Source organism: Echiichthys vipera (genome assembly GCF_963691815.1).
Source record: "Echiichthys vipera genome assembly, chromosome: 16".
NCBI classification, from domain to species: domain Eukaryota; kingdom Metazoa; phylum Chordata; class Actinopteri; order Perciformes; family Trachinidae; genus Echiichthys; species Echiichthys vipera.
Genome location: NC_139841.1, coordinates 7,157,339 through 7,175,657, shown reverse-complemented (window position 1 = coordinate 7,175,657; position 18,319 = coordinate 7,157,339). Strand labels below are relative to the sequence as shown.

At 39.3% G+C, this 18,319-nt stretch overlaps 1 protein-coding gene across 1 annotated transcript in view; it reads right to left on the bottom strand.

The window, feature by feature from the left end:
- Positions 1–18,319, bottom strand: part of LOC310958938 (uncharacterized protein) — a gene marked incomplete at its 5' end in the record, with an annotated part of 88,534 nt that overhangs the window by 47,535 nt on the left and 22,680 nt on the right. Inside the window, one exon of the mRNA XM_083930101.1 lies at positions 4,125–4,238. Within this exon, the coding sequence (XP_083786227.1) occupies positions 4,125–4,238 (114 nt within the window). The remainder of the gene's footprint in view (positions 1–4,124; positions 4,239–18,319) is intronic.

Here is an 18,319-nt window from a genome sequence, read left to right as displayed (position 1 = left end):
GAACATTTGTGTTTTCAGACGCTTATTATTATAATTATAATTATTCACTTAAAGAATCAAAGTAGTGACAGAGACTCATACTCAAGGTTTTACACTTGCGTTATTTTCTGACAGATTTCTGCACACTGAGTTTGAATTGGATTGAATTTATGAATTTATTTCAGACAGACATGTCACAAAAAAGAATACAAAAGTATACAAAATTAAATTAGTATAACAAATAAGAGAGAAAACAACAACAACAACAAAGTTTTCACTTATTTAATCCGACCCCTTTTTAACAATTCAGTGATTGCTGTAATCTGTATCTTTTATCCACTATATGTACAATTTGTAAATCTAACTTTACAATAATCAATATTATAAGATTTTATAAATAACATATAATTTATATAAAGTAATGTAATATAATTTATAGGCCTACATATGGACATCCATAGAAGCACATCTACATATACATATGGATATATAACTGTAAATATACACATATAGCCCATATTTCTACACAAAGTGAAATGGAGAATTAAAAATGTATTGTGTAAAAATAAACTTGGTACTGGTGGACGAATTATAGAATGGTGACAATGTTTCAAAAAATATCTTATATACTTCATTTTGTTTGTCTTTTATCAGCTGAAATATGACCATATAATCCATCTGCAATGAGCTAATATTGGCTGATAATAAGAAACAATTACTTTTAACCATTATATGAAGTATGACTTCTGACTACTTTTTTAGGTTGAGGAAAGGATTGTGGTTTGGATTAAAATAAGTTAATTAGTTATGTAACTTAGGTACAAACAACAAATAATACGTACATAAGTGAAAACACTGTACAGCGCATTTCACAGTGGACACGAGCAGCGGTCTCTCGGGTGACGCTTAGGTTTATCTGACCTACACATCCGCCCTCATCTCTTCCCTGTGCTGATTGTGTCGCTCTTCAAAACTACGTCATCTGACTTCCTCCTGAGACGCAGCCCTGCACCTGCAAAACTGACACCGAAGGGGTACTAAGGCTATTGAAAAAATTACTCCAGACCAAGTGGCCATATGTGATGAGGTGGGGGTAAGAATGTGCTGCTACCATATGTCCCTGCCAAAAAGCCAAAGTAATGGATAGTTCTCGGTAAAAGTAGAAGATCAGAGTAATACCTGGGGAGAAGCACTGCTTGAGAAGGCAGATTTTAGTGAAACGAGGTTCTCGCCAGATAATGTGTGTTTATTTATTTGACTTTGGCTGAGAGGAATAGCTCTAAATTGGAAAATGTTTTTGCAAAAGCAGAGTGCACAACTGGTAAAATTAGCATTAGTGTTTGATGAATCCCACTGATTTCCATTATAAACATAGGTCTAATTTGATCCTTTATTCAGTTTAACTAATCTTTTAAGGATTGTAAATGGTAAATGTACTTGTATAGCGCCTTTCTAGTCTTCTGACTATAAGGCGCTTTCACACTACTTGTCACATTCAGCCACATGGAGGTGGACATCTACATACCAGATAATTTAACCATTCACAGCACATTTACACACCCGTGCACAGCACGGGGTTCAGTGTCTTGCCCAAGGACACTTCGACATGCGGACTGGGGGAGATGGGGATCAAACCGCCAATCTCTTGAATGTAGGACAACCCACTCGACCACTGAGCTACAGCAGCCCCAAGATTATTTGTTTAGCAGCCTTTATTATATAGGACAGACAGGAAATGGGTTGAGAGAGAGAGAGATGCAGCAAATGGCTGCAGGTCTGAATCGAACCCCTGGCCGCTGCCTCGAGGATCTCTTTACATGGGGCGACTGCTCTTACCACTGAACCACCGGCTGCCAAAAAATTAGCATTAGTGACTGATGAATCCCACTGATTGCCATTATAAACATAGGTCTTATTTGGTCCTTTATTCAGTTTAACTAATCTTTTAAGGATTGTGAAGAATTACATTTATTCAGCACGGCAGGGGAACAGAATGGATCTTTGTGAGCATGGCCTCAGGAGGGCCAACAACGAGGGAAAGGCAAGGGACAAAGACAGACAGCGAAAAACAGCGAGAGACACATTCCCACAGAGAAATGGAGAGGAAAAATCAAGCGCAACACATAAAGAGAGTGCTGATAAAAACAAAACCCTGTGTAGACTGTTAGGAGGAATGCAGTTAAGGCAGTGTTGAGCAATTAGCCCTGTACCCTCTAGCAAAGATTCATGCTTTAAAAACATCGGGTTTAAAAAAACATCAACAAGTTTCAACGTCAGCAAAGACCCAACGATGGCACAGCTACACTGCTGATAATCATCTCACTGTTGTTACTGGAGGCCTCATGTTTCAGATTCCACTAAAGCTGCTCTGAAACTGACGTGTCGATGTTTAACTCATTAAAGAGTTAAGTGTTTCCTTAAAATTTGTTTGACTGGAAAATGTTACCTTTAGGTCATGATCCAGTTCGCAGTTAAATACTGTTTTATTTGATCTGGCACCTGCGGTGTGAGGCACCCCTTGACACAGTTCACACTATTTCTTTCCAGTCATTTTCCACATTTCTATGCTTGTCGGTTTAACACTGTAATGTAGATGCACCGTCCAGTACATTTCATTTTTACATTGCGTTTAATTTGTAAAGATAATAACCAGTACACTTCATTTTCATTCGTGCTTTGAACAGTCATTTGTTATATGCAACACCCTTTACACAAGATCTATGGTATTATTACTAATGAAAGCAGTGTGTTCGCCTGGAAATCCAGACCCACAAATATCCAGACGTAGGCTCTGGCAACGAGCGACTGACCTTCCCCCAACTCAAGGGGGGGCACCAACGCATGCATTTCAAAATACCACTGCACGCAATAGGCTAGCACTGCACTCGACTACAACCAATCAGAGCAATGAACAAGGAGACGGTTGTTGTTTACGATCATGACTTTGACAGCGCATCACTGTCATCGTCGGGTACGCCGGCCCGTAACAGATAGCACGATTTGATTGGTGAGTCTGGGTTTTCTGACATAGTTATTGAACTCCAGAGGCAGCTGCAGAGAGAATTGAAATTTGCGAGTGGTGCATCTCCTTTTTCCAGGGTAGCAGTGTGTAGGATTTATCTACAGATTTCACACCCCCCTTTCCACGCATGAAGCCAAACCTACGGCGGCCTTCGGGTAGCGTAAAAACGTTAAATGCCAGGGCCAGTGTTTGGTTTGTCTGTTCTGGGCTACTGTAGAAACATGGGGGTGTAAGAAGAGGATCGTCTCCATGTGTAGATACGACCGGCTCATTTGAAAGGCCTTTACGAAACGCCGGCATTTTTTCATGTGAATATTTTGCACTTCAATATATTTTTTCAAACTTACACACAGAAAGGGGAAGATAATGCAGCAATAAAGTGTCATTTTTAATTGAAATTTCGTACCGTGAAATACAATCGTGAAGATTATAACAACATGGAAGCTCCGAAGTCCAATTCAAAACCACAAACTTTCCTTCTTTCAAACTTGACAAAGGCAGGGCACACCAGATCCTCTGCTTCTGTTCTTACCTTTCACAATAAAAGCCCTAGACTGCGTAACTGCTGAGCTGATGTGGCAGGCTGAGCAAATCATTGGTATGTTACAATTGCAGGCGAGCATTTGACATTTTTGGGTCGTTTATTCGTCACTCCCCTCGACGTGTGAAGGCATTAAGCAAATTAATGCACTTAGTTTTAGGTGAGTTTCAGGGAATTCCTAGTTTATCAATGTAACATTAAAAAACATAAAATTTGTAATATAACAACGTATTCTCAACAACAGGTTTGTACGATATATAACAAAATATGACGTTCTATTTATCGCTGTGAAATGGTGACCAGTATGTGACCATGAAGTTCAGTCAACAACAAGTGATGGTGAAGTTTAGGCACCAAAATTACTTGGTTACAATTAGAAAAACAAACCAGTGTTAGTCTTCATGTTAAAAGTCCTGTGTTTTGGGACCCATCCATCACCCCAACCCTCCTTCCTAAGCAGATTTCAGCGCTCCTATACTATGTCACCTGATTTGCCTGTTGTATTCTAAGTGGTTGCTTACTACAAAGTTACTTTGGGTAAAGGTTTGTGCACGCTTCAGTTTGTAATGATTTTTCATTTACCTGTTGCTCCTCAGTGAAGGGGGACTGTAGGACGTGAACTTTGTCTTCTATCAGCTGCTGTAGTTTGTGTACCGAAGCAGGAGAGTCCTCTCTGATTCTCTGGAACTCTGGACACTTTAAAGAAAGAGAGACAAAATACCGTGTCAACTTTCATCACAGTAACATTTATACTTTAAATCTGCCTTCTGTTTCACAACCAACAGCTCTGGCAGCAACCAAACACCAGTGGCAGTCTGATCCTATTGGCTGCTGATGTAGTAAAACCACCCTTTAGATATATACTCTCTCATGATTGTAGAACATCTTTTATCTGAAGGACATTCTGCAAATTGTTTTGCCTGAGCGTGCAGACGCCATCATCAACCAGAACTAAGGCAACACCCAACCAATAAAAATCCTCCTCTGACTCTCAAACAAACCTTTCCATGGTGTGGAATGGAGAGAAACAGGAAGGGTTGCCCTCCAGACTCAATAATGTTCCAGTAAGCAGCTCAGTGCAGCACAGAGACGGTGTCCTAAATACCAACTGACATGTAGAACACATCAGTGGACTATGGTTTGTCAGTAGTTCAGTCAGAATCAGATAGAACATTCCAACTGGACTAATGAAAGTCTGGAAAGTTTCAAAAACTAAAGAATCCCAAACTGTGCTAAAGATCATTTGAAATTTTGGGCTTTATGAATAAAAGTGACTTAAAGGTTGAATCTGTAGAATCTTTATTAAAAGCTTTATTTTAAAATAAAATAATGCAAACACGGGGAGCGGTTTGAGGGGTACAAAATGAAAGTATTGCTTTGCCATAAAAATATATATTTAGTCTGAATTAATATTTAAACATTTTTTTTGATAGGTTTGACAATGACTTTCTGTCACGTTCTGTTTCCATTGTACCAGCCAATAGTGGCTGGCATTGTGAGGTTGCCAGGGTTGTCTGTTGTTGGGTGCAGCTACTGTAGGCTAGCACTGGGTGAAATGGAGTTTGCCAATCCTGCAGCTGCTTATTTGTCCCAGCAGCTGAGTGACCGGAGACGGGCAAAAACCAGAGTCAATATAGGCCAAGCATTCAATGGTATTAAAATGCTATCCTTGATCTGTAAGCTAGCTTTCATGTATACTTAGCTGTAACGGCTAATGCTAATGGCTAGCGGCTAACGGTAACTGTCAGTCAAACTCCTCTAATTCTTGTTTTTATGGTGTGATTTGCCGGAGGCGATGGGTTCAAACAGGCTCAAACAGACTCCGGTCTCCTTTAGGCTACTGGGCCGGGTCTGTCTCCAGACCTGGCAACCCGACTCGTGGAATTATTTTTTATTGTTGCGAATACTATTACTAACTATAGCTGTGCTCATTCTCCAGATTCAACCTTTAACATCATTCATTGGGGACATACCGATTCAATACTGACATCAGATTTGGGCCCGGAATCAAATCAAACAGCCATCAACATTTTATACTGGAATAATAATTCCTGTTCATTTTCAAAGATTTTTTTAACAAGTTGCAGCTTTACTTTATTAATAAATAACCATTCAGCTATTTTTTTAAGAGCTTTTATGACGTTTCATTTTAAGTAGTGCTTAAAATGGACAGGAAATGGGGGAGAGAGGGATGACATGCAGCAAAGCGTTGGAGTAGAACATGCGCCATCGCTGTGAGGACTGAGCCTCAGTATATTGGACACCTGCTCTACCAGGGGAGTTACAGGGTGCCCGAAAAATAACAATTAAGATATCCAAATCCACCTAGTAAAGCTAACTACTGTCCTGACTGATTGCAGCTCGTCAGGTGACATGTTCTTTAGACAGATTGTGTCCTGGAGGAGAAGTGTCAAGTAGGGGTCATGTAAAAACACTGCCCTGTCTCCGTATTTACTGATGGATGACCTCACTCTCTGAAAGTCATTGTTCAAATCTGAAGCAGAATGAATAAGATGAGAACCTCCTCACACTTCTTCAACTGTAGAGCAAGTTTATTTCCTGTCCACATGCCTCCATTAGTGTACTTTACAGTTTGTGTGCGTAAATTATTGCAGCGTCGCGGCGGGAGTTAGTTCAAACAGCAAGTGGATGACGGTTACGATATTAACTCTGGTTCTCTGACTTATTACCAAGTGCCATGCTTTTTTATGAATGGAGAGTCGATTCATCAGATTTGTTTGTGAGATTTTAAAGGAATTTGAATGAATCCTAAAATAACGTTGAATCTTACACAGTTTAAAGAAAACTGTTAAATAAATAGCCTAATAATAGCAGAAATAATTACAAACCCAGTGTATTTTTTGTATCAAAATAAATGAAAACAGTTAGCTTGTAAATTATACTCTAAATTAATCTGACTTCGCCAAATGGATTGATACGCATGATTCTCATTATCTCAGCATGTCTATGTGGGAACTCTCGTTTGGAGATCTTTAGGGAAGGGGCGCAAATACTGGTTGCTGAATGGATAAACTATCTGGTTATCACCAATATAATATCACAATTTCAGGAGCTCGGTCCATATTTCAACAGAAGGATCCAAGAGAAAAAAGCTTTATTGAGCGGCTTTCTCGATAGCTGTGCTCATCTTATCCCTGTGAGCCGCCACGTTGTTTACACTCAACAGTCGCTTCTTATTTTGTCACTTGGCAAACTTCTCCACATTCTCTCCTCCGCACGTTACCCGACCGATTTGCGAGTTAAATACAATGGAGCTAACTTTAAATCCCTTTAGTGAGGAAAAACACACAACAGTCATTGTTACCCCAAAGATTTCTCTGTGCTACTTCATCATTTTTCAACTTCGGAACACGTGCTCCCTGGGAAAAAAGTTAGTCCTGTTTCTTCTTGTTAAAGCAAAAGTGGAGAGCTCCTTCAATATTTTTTAGTCGGTTCCAGCAGGTAAATGTCAAAGTGCTCTATAGTATAACATCAGAATTTTTCAATATTGTTCTAAGGTGCTGGAAACCACAATACAAGTCTGCCTACTGAACAGATACTCGGCAGGTAGAAGCTTTCCACCCACCACTGTTTGAAACCCACCACAGAGAGCCATTGTAAGATTGCACTGAAGCGGCTCATCCGTATGGCTCATATGTATGTATGTTTTAGTCTTCAAGGAGGAAATCAATCTTCATACATATATATATAAATATATATACATATAAACTACAGATGGACAGAAGGCAATTAATTCCCTGACGCGCTGTGTGAGTGAATGTGGTCACAATATGAGTGGGCTTGGTGTCCATGACACAGGGAGACGGTGTTGTTTGATTAAATGCAATCAAAACAAGTCCATTGTGTTTGAATCCCTCTGAGAAAGATTACATGCATCTACAGGAGTTTGAGGGAGCAGAGAGGAATTGATAGTTGTTAAAAGGATGATGGAGGTAAGACAAAATACAGTCTGACTATAGACTATTTAGGTAGGAATCTCATTTTAAGGTAAAATAGTGCCTGATGAATGTGGGATGCTATAATCCTCTTCTTGTTAATGTTCAACCCTGTGTCATTTTTATTATGTTTACTGCTCATTTGTTTCCCTAATTTTCAATTCAATTCAATTCAATTTTATTTATAGTGCCAAATCATAAGTTATCTCAGGACACAGTTTTATTTCCCATCAAAATGTAACGGGGAAACTAATAATATGTAATTTCTAGGAGATGGGCTGTCAGAATAATATAACCTGACATTGTCTAAGATAAAAAAAAACAAACACACCCTTTAACGAACGTCATTTCCCAAAAGCTCTAGAGACTTTTGCTTGCTAATCTCCAATAAAAGACACAAGTGGAGTGTGGCTGCGTTGACTTCAGACATTTTTCACAACAAGAAAAATGGAGAAAATTGCTTCATAAGAGCGCTTTGGTGAGTTGTATACATATGGAAAACCAGCAACAATGATGTATGCTATACATAATAACCTTTTATGTTAATGTACTTTAAAAAATATAATAATATCCTATACCCTGGAGATCAAAATTAGAGAACAAATTATTAATACTTGAATTATTCAGAAATACTGTTGTTCTGTATTGTTTTGAATTTGATGGTATATCTGCGCTCTCTCTCTCTCTTTATATATAAATAAATATCTATCTATCTATATATATAGATTGATATATATGCATCATATATATATATATATATATATGCATCAACACAGGCTACTTACTCAAGCTTTAGAAAGACCTTAGACTAATTGTTTTATAACTTAAAACATTTTGACCTACTTTTCACCAATTCTCTAAATACTAAAAAGCTTCCAAATAACCAAGTTAGAGTCTTTAAAAAATGCTAATTTCATAGACTAACATTTAAGGTTTTAAATAGACCAACAAAGCAACTCCCAAATAGGTTAAACTGGCTACAAAGGCCAGTTTTTCTACTAAGGCTTCAATGCTGATGCAACAATAAAGTATTGCTAGGTGTCCCTTTACTCAGGCTTTAAGATAAGACAACTCACCACAGTATTCCAATATTAAGTCTTAAAAGTCTTAAAAAATAGAATTTAGCTAGCTACGGTGTTTAATGGCTTCAGAGCTGTAAAAGCTTTTGTTTTTAAATACTCACTGCAGGACTTGGAGAGAGAGAGGTGTTCATGATGACAGACAGACTCAAAACTAATTTTCCTGACTGAGCTCAGACCACAGGGGGTTGTGTGTGTGTGTTAGTGGGTGGGCTACACTACTGTATACATGGAGATGACCTTAACTACAACCTCCCCACTGACCAGAATGGACAAACAGGGAGAGGGAGAGGGAGAGAGAGAGAGAGAGAGAGAGAGAGAGAGAGAGAGAGAGAGAGAGAGAGAGAGAGAGAGAGAGACAGAGACAGAGAGAGAGAGAGAGAGAGAGAGAGAGAGAGAGAGAGACAGAGACAGAGACAGAGACAGAGAATGTGAGTTTGCTAGTTAATATCCGGCCAGAGTTTGTCAGGGTTACTGTGGTTGATTGATCAATTTACTCAACCTCTTATTTTTGTGTGTGTGTGCGTGCGTGTGTGTGTGCGTGCGTGTGTGTGTGTGTGTGTGTGTGTGTGCCTGTGTGTGTGTGTGTGTGTGTGCGTTTGTGCATGTGTGTGTGTGTGAGGCAGAAGACAAAAACATAAGCTCTGAATGAAAGTAGAAGTCCTCGACTTCTACAGTAAGTAAAAGGTTAAAAAGTGATCCGTTCAAAACCTAAACTGGACCAAACTGAACCAAGTGAACACCAAGCTAGAGTAAACAGAATTAACCAAATATATGGGAAATAAATGTGTCTCAGTTCCAGACTACATTCAAAATGGTCCATATTAAGGCTTCAAGAGAGCATTTTACTGTCCTAATAGTAAAGGTGACACTTAATATAAACAACCTAACATTATGGGTACCCAGTTATCCAGTCCAGTCAAGACTTAGACTTCTCTTTATTGATCCCTTTGGGATGACTCCCGCAAGGAAATCGAATTTCCACCAGCATACATAAAAGGTATAAAAAAAAATACAGTATATGATAACCAATAAACTCTTAGCTTATACATACAGAAAGTGTATAAAAAAACAATAAACAGTCAGCAATAAACTCTTAGCTAAATAAATATAGAAAGTATAAAAAGTCCAATAAAATTCACGGAAAATTAATTAAAGATAAGTTAAATGTAGAGGAAATGTCTAAGATCAAATATGTATGGCTGTATATGACATAAATGAGCAGTAAGATTAAATTATTGCACTTAAGTGGTGGATTATGTTATTGCACAAAGAAAAGAAGAAGATAAGTGTCCAGGTCTGTAAGAGTAGATTATTAATTGCAGTGGCTCCCACTCCTTCCCTTCTGTCCTCAGTCAGGGTTAAAAAATAATAAACAATGATTAAAACTGAGGTTAGGTTGGATCACAGAATTCCAGTCCTCACCCACCCACCCAAGGCGCAGGAGTCCTAATTCCCACCCCAGGGTGTGTCTGGGTGGGGCCTGATGACTGGCAGTTCGCCAAGTCAGACACACCTTGATAAGCAGGCAGGTATGAGGAGGGCGAAGCTTACCTGCTTGTCTGCAGCTCTCTCCCTTTTTGTTGACTTTGTTCTTTTCAGGCCTTGTTTCAGTCTCTTTATCGCACAGATACTGTACACACACACGGATGATTTTATGTGACAAAGCTCCATGTGTAATTTTACGCACACGGACATAAAGTCAACGTGTTTATGTTCTTAAATCACCTGAAAACAACAGCAGTCTGCTTCAGTTAAAACACCTCCTGTGAAACAGCCATGTTTCGCATCAGCTCTAATGTACAAATAATGTCCAGGTGTGTACTGAACTTTCCATTTGTTGTTACACTTATTTTACATATTACATTTTTTTTATCCACGTGAATCATATACACATTAGGTAAGTTAACCACCTTTATGTTACGCTGCCTGCAGACACCATGATAACTGTCACCCATCAGAAGTGGTTATGAATATTAAGTAGCCATGTGCAACACGCAAACGATTCCATCAGACCATACAGTATATCTACACTGTTTAACCCAAGTAGGCACCTATGCACAGTCCCGTTATGTTTTACAGACATTTGTCATTAACTAATAAGGTCAAACATTTTGTTTATCGTGTATTTTGCTGTACTTTGTACTTTTATTCAGTACGGCTTTTTTCCCGCAAAACAGCCTAATTAAGCCTTAAAGTTTATCTCGTACGTAGAAAATAGTATCTCCTACGTACAAGATAAACTTAGGTTTTGGTCAACAATGCCTGAAAAAAAAAAATCGATTTCACCTTGCCTTTCAGGGCTTCGGTAAGTTGCTGGTCTAATGCTGCCTCGATCAGTCAGTTTGTTGGTTAGTTTTTTAATGTTATTACAAACTAACCGATGGAGGCAGCGATAGACCAGCTACTGTGTTTTGTGAGGTAAAAGTGCTGTTTTTGTCATTGGAGTCTGGGGGCTTTGAAGAGAGCATACATAGATATAATGGCTTCAGTTCCCTGTCAGAAAGTGCGGAATGGTAACACGTTTAAAATGTTCTAAATATAACGTACAACAGATATTGAATTTTCCCCTGGGCCTGCTGCCCCCATCCACATCAGTACATTTCTTTACTTCTCTGTTGGTCCTCCTGTCTGTTTCTGTGAACTGTGGGCTTGCTGACCGCCATCTACTATAGGTGATAGACTGACTATGGAAGTATTTCATACAACCCCAGTTCAAAAAAATCACACTGTCCCTTTAATGAGGTAAGAGCTTTACAATAAGCTCCTGCAGTATTTAATCAAAAATCTACTTCTGTAAGAGTAAAATGATACTGATAAGAGAGTAACTCTGTTACTGTGAAAAACTGCAGCAGCAGTTAAGAGGAGCGTCCCATTCTTTTCAGATGAGACACTGCAGACTCTCCCTGTTTGAACAAATACTATTATGCAGGTGAGGTTGCTTCTCTGCTGGCAGGAAGTTATGAATCACTCTATCCCCTCTGTCATTCCCACACTGTATATCTTTTCTATCTGATGTTCAGACCTTTCATCACTTATATATTTAATGTTTTGTCAATGCTTTTTCCTTCTTATTTAAAAAATAAAAACAGTTTACAAGTGTTTTAATGTTATAATCATTCAAACCATTTTGTAGACATGGGGAGTCAATTCCCAGGGGAAAATTAACAAGAGATAATGGCAAAGATACAGTATATACAAATAAATAAGAACTGGTAAATAAAAAAATTAACTATCAAGTTTTGCTTCTGTTTCTAAAAGTACATTTCATACATCCAAATGCTTCAGATTGTTGGACTAAACATGTTCAATTCTTATCATCTGTCTTTCGTATCATCTGTCTACTTATCAGAGGTCAGAAGTCCTGCACTGTCATGATAACTACACAAGTCATTACTCAGCAAACAGATTTGTGTTTGGTGAAGTACATCAGGTAACTTCCCTACCCAGCATGCCTTTCTCATGACTCACAACTGTGGTATGTCACTTTGTGTACTGCTGGTGTACTTTGATCCAGCAGCAGGAGACGCCCTGCAAGCTCATTAACTGACCAGGAATGTTTCATCACGACTTAAACAACTTTTAACTACACCTCTGACTGCAATAACACTGTAAAAAAATGTGAATAATAATACATAATTCCACATAACATGTATTTCATATAAAATATGTCCATTTTACAGTGTGCCACCGGTTCCACAGAGAATGATTAGCGTTGGTGTTCTACAATATTAGTGTATAGCTAATACGTTGCCAAAGCTATTAATGATAAAAGTCACAGTCACTTCAGTTTTATGACGTCTGTAAAAAAACTTAAAATTATAATATTTTCTTTTTTTTTACATTACAAAGGTGATGAATCTTTTTGTGGCTATAACTAGTACTATATTTATACATGAATAAGTAGGTGAAGAACACAAACATTCACACATTTCTTTAATAAAAAACAAAAACATACATTTGTCAACTGAATGAATCCTTGCCTCTGTTTAGTAGCACACTTAAGTACTTAAGAGATTTGATGTAAAGGCAATGCAAGCCTGTACCCTCCTTCCTTTGCTAAAATCTAAAAAATAGCTATCATATCACCAAGCTGCATAACAAGTAACATGACTACTACGTTAGCATGTAGCTACATGTAGCAGTGTTTATAATATAAACACTGCAGTAGTGTGCCTGGAGAAGATGACCTTATTAAGGAATCTGGAATGAAAACTGTTGGAAATCAGGTGTTCACGATGATCTGAAATCTGAGGTTTTTTGCAGTTCTTTACCTTTACCTCATTATTCAAGGTTTAATGTGAACATCCAACATCGTAACGTGACAGAAAATATGTAAAGCATAATAAGTCCCTTTTAAAAGTAAGATTAAAGACATTTTTGTGCTTCTCAAATTATGTTAAATATATCATAGCACCTTCACCCCTTTTTCTGCAAGTCGGTATTTATGTGCTTCCACCTGTATAACAGCCTCTTCTGGTTTTAGTCTTTCCACCATGTTAACCTGGCTGCAGGGATTTGTTTCCATTCAGTCACAGGGGCATTAATGACGTCCAACACTGATGTTGGCTGATACGGTCTGACTCACAGTTTCTGTTTCAGTTCAACCCAAAGGTATTGGATGGGGTTAAGGTCAGGGCTTTGTGCAGATGAGTCAAGTTCTTCCACACCATTTCTTTATGGACCTGACCTTGTGCACGACACATTGTCATGTTGGAACAGGAAATGGTCACAAAGTTGGAAGAACACTATTGTCTAAAATAACATTGTAGTGTTAAAATTCCCCTTCATCTGAACTAAGGGGCCCAAGAACAAAAGTACCCACATGGGGTCCACATACTTGTGGCCACAGTGTTGCTCTCCAAAACAGGCATTACAGGCAACAGAAGCATCACTAACGTGATGCTAGTTAACATTACAACTGGCAGCAGGTAACATTAGACTACTGTTAGCTAGCTTAAGTGAGCTAAAATGCCTAAAGTGACCCAACCCTAATGTCTACAGGAAGTTAAGATGCAGTTGACATAAGATTGTACAAATGAACCCTACATGCAAGACAGCAAGTCCATTGCTACTGCACATGATAAGACAATGCAGGTTTGAGGTTTGTCCCATAGTGGATTAGTTCACCCTGGGTCTTATCCACAGTGTGTGCAGTGTTGCATGCAGCTCTCTCTCTATGAACACACCAACTACATAAAACAGTAGAACCAGTTTGTCTGTACTTAATGATGCAGTGAATAAGCAACATATCACCTCTCCTGTATTTGCTCTCCCTCTTTGCTCCTCCCCTGTTAATTGAAGCAAAGCTGAACAAGTTCCTCTGTATTTAACAATTACCAGTTTAAGATCACTCTCTCCCCACTATCATTATGTGTGAGAAACAGAACAAAACAACCAGTTTCTGCAGCCTCTGTGATTCTTGAAAAGCCCTCAGAGAGAACTTGCGTTGAATTCTCCATGTCATGTTCTGTCACTTTCTAAACTGCCTTCTCTTTGTCATTACAGGGGGAAGGAAGAGAGGAAAGAAAGTCAATTTAGCACCAAAATGCAGATCACACCTCATAGTTACTGGGAATTTAATTGTCAGGTTGACAGAACATGGAAGGTACCAGAAACGTCGTCACCCATCAGAAACACAGCAGATTTACATGTTGCACAACATCAGGAGGACACGTCCTCTTCTGACTGAGAAGGCAGCACAGGTTCTGGTCCAGGCTTTTGTCATCTAGACCACTGTAACTCTGTCCGGCCCGTGCCATCCAACCTCTGCAGCTCGTCCGGAACGCAGCGGCTCGTCTGGTCTTCAACCTACCTGAGTTCTCTCGCACTACACCGCTCTTCTGCTCCCTACACTGGCTTCTTGTAGCTGCTCGCATCCGTTTCAAGACACTAGCACTTGCTTATCGTGCTACTAACAGATCAGGCCCAGCTTACATCCAGGACATGATTAAACCCTACACTGCAGCCCGCCCACACCACTCTGCATCGGCTTGCTACTCACTCACTGAGAGGAACACTGAATCACTGGACTAAGTCACGACTGTTTGCCGTCCTGGCTCCCAAATGGTGGAACAAGCTCCGCATCGGCATTCAGGAGGCAGAAAATCTACACATCTTCCGCCGCAGGCTAAAAACGCATCTCTTTCGACTGCACCTTGGCCAAGGAGAGATTTCTTTAAAAAAGTGCACTTTTGTATATGAAGCACTCTATGTATCCGCTTATTCAAAGCTAACGTACTTACTTAATAACTTGCCTTTCTGGTTTGTACCCTAATTGTTGAATGCATTTATTGAGTGTTGCTTTGGGACAAAGGCGTCAGCTTAATAAGAATGTTATGTAATGTAATGTAATGTGCTACATAACCCATAAAGTGCAGTTTTTTTAAAAACTGGTAAAAACCACTTTGTCCCTTGTACATTGTGTACACTAGATTGATCAATGGTATGTTTTCACTGCATACAGGTATTACCACAGGTTATTTTAGTTTTGGCACAACACAGCTCTCACCACCACCCAACCGCATCCCAACACACATACACACCCAGGTGTGCAGGGCTTGAACTCATCCCACTCAACTCAACAGACTCGCCCAAGAAAAATGATACAATGTCTCTGAGCTGTCATTTCTCAGACAGACAGGACGGGAGGGTGACAGGTAGATTACACAAAGACAGAGCAGGTAGACATGTAGACATCCAACTATGCAGGGAAAAATAGATATTGAAGCAGACAGACATTCTGCTGGATTATTACAACCAACCCAGGGATGCTGGAAGTCAGTCAGAGCTCGGGATGCAAAGAGAAAATTAGTTTATATAATGAGGACATGTGCATGAATTTGAATGGATAGGATAATTTTTATTGAAAAGTTACATTTTAACATTACAACAAACACCAACATATTTTATGTTGAAGCAGCCCCAGCAACTGTCAGCAACACAGTACTAATGCCTGGGGAGGGAGGGAGTGTGACAGTGAAAGAGTGTGGGCGAGAGAGGTGACCCATAACCCCGTTATTATAGTTTAGATTAATACAGGTAAGTGAGGATACAGACATCTCATACAGGAGATAAGCATGGATCCACCAATGTGCAATCACATGAGCTGTCACTTTGTCACTGTTACCAGAGACTCTTTCTCTCTACCAGAGAAATCAATTAGGAGAGGCCGGTGACACAGTGGTTAGAGCAGGCGCCCCATGTAAAGAGGCTGAAGGTCCTCAAGGCAGCGGTTGCGGGTTCCGACCTGCGGCTCTTTGCTGCATGTCTCCCCCTTCCTCTCTCATCCCATTTCCTGTCTGTCCTATCTAATAAAAAGCTTGAAACTGGCAAAATAAAGATGAATCAATTAATCAACTAGTTGTCAACTATTTAATTAATTGTCATATCTCGTGCACTAGATTTTATAATAAAATAATTTCTTTGAGTAATTTCGAAAGAAGAAAATGATGATTCCAGGATCTGTTTTCTGTCTATGACAGTACAAAAAGAAACAACATTTCTTCACCATTTATAGATCAAACAACTAACCGGTAAATAGAAAAGATGAACAACACATTCATCGATAGTGAATATAATTGTTAGTTGCAGCCTAACTTCAGTCTTCTGTGTAGTTCATACACTACTGATAAACCAGAGCTACAATGATGTGTGCTGTCAGACTATCATTACACATTTTGAAATAAGTAAATCAAATATAAAAACACCAGCATCCTCACCAGCATCAGCCATTTATGCTTGATATGACCTATTAATGACCATCTGCTCTGATATTAGGCAGAAAGTCTAAAGTAAGTTGAATTATCTGAATAGCAAAAGCCATAATCATTATGATCATTTCAATAATTCTCTGAGTGTATACAAAAAGAAGACATGTGCCTGCAGACAGAAAGACCGTGGAGGAGAAAGATGTACACATGATGGATACTTTCAAACTCTTTCACTTTCTTTCTTATCTCTTACTTCACTTCCATAACTAGAACATCGACAAAAACAACAACAACATCTACTCTCCAAGCACTGCAGCTCCCACCCAGCACCCACCCATCCTGCACCCACTCGGCCCTCCGACGAGGCTTAATGAGTAATAAGCACTGGGTGACCACAGTCTTGGAGTCAAGCCAACTTTCCCAGATGCCAAATTGAAGCCTGGAGGTACTGCATAATGCAAAACAACACTCATTAAAACTTGGAGGGAAAAAACAAGGAGCTATAAAATGCAAAAATGCACTAAGATGCATTTCAGGAGAAGCTCGGTGGCAGTTTCAAAATGACTGAAATGAATAATTAGGACTCTCAGGCGTCCATTAGCAGGAGAAATGACTAGATGTAGAAAATGGGCTCCAAAACGCACTCATGACCTGAAAATCTAAACCGTTTGGCCTGCACATTATGTCAAGGTGGTGAATGTGAGCTTCGGAAAGGCTGATGAAATGGAATGAAAGGCTTTTACTGCAAACCACAGTGAGAAGCATTCAGATGAGTTCAGTGAGGGAATATGTCAGTTTGCAGTGATGGCATGTGTTAGGAAAAGAGAAGTTGATATAAGAACTGTAAATTCCACTGTCCATTGACCCATGGGTCTTTTCTTAGTGTTTACTTTTATATTTTATTTATATAAAAAAAACATGGCACAATATGTTGTTAAAATAAATCCACATCAAAAACACATCAAGTTACCTTAACCATCTAACCCTGGCATCGACGAGAGAAAAATGGAGAACCGTCTTCAGGAATTTGGATCAATATCTATCAAATAGTAGGGGAAAAAATGGTGAATGATCAAATGACCCACTAATGAAAGCACTTGTTGCCTTTTTACCCAGTATTCCAGTCTGTGTGTCTGTGGAGACATTCCCTCCCTAGATGTAAATAAGCCGCCATGTTAGTGACGCTGCTAAATGCGGTTGGTCTGTCGGCCCAGATCGTCAGGCTTGTAGTAAGGGCAGAAGTGTAATGGTAATATGTGTGTTTGTGTGTGTGTGTGTGTGTGTCTGTGTGTGTGTGTGTGTGTGTGTGTGTGTGTGTGTGTGTGTGTGTGTGTGTGTGTGTGTGTGTGTGTGTGTGTGTCTGTGTGTGTGTGTGTGTGTGTGTGTGTGTGTGTGTGTGTGTGTGTGTGAATTTAAGAGGGGAACATATAGGGGACAGACTGGAAGTAGAGTTGAATGTGTTTCAATAAAGTTTACAAAAGCGAAAAAAATATATACAATCGTTAGCACACATAGTAGCTGTGTTCGAAATCATTCCCTCATTCACTCACTCACTATAACCTATATAGTCATTATTAAATAGTGCACTATATACTCTACATGCGCCTGATATATGTGTGACAGAAGCAGATGCGTCCAGCACCATGTAAACAAACGGAGCTGTAAACTCATTTACATTCTGTTTATGATACAAACCTGCACTCAGGAGGATGGTAAACGGTTGTATTTATGTTGCTCTTTTATTTCAATGTTAAATCCCGAATAAATAGTTTAAATTTCCATGGTGTTTAAGTGTGGTATGTTAACAATGGTTGTGTCCTTATTGTGTGCTGTGATAGCCCAGGGTAAATTTATTTAACAGCCGAGTAACAGCAGTAAGCTTGTGAGGAACGGTTGTTAGTAACAGTTGATAACTGCAGTTACCTCTCTGGCTAGCGTTAGCGCTTCTTCTGCTTCTTCTTTTTCTCCTCCAGTGTATATCGTATGCATGCTCAAATTAGCTGTGCATTTTGGGTATTTTATAGTAGACT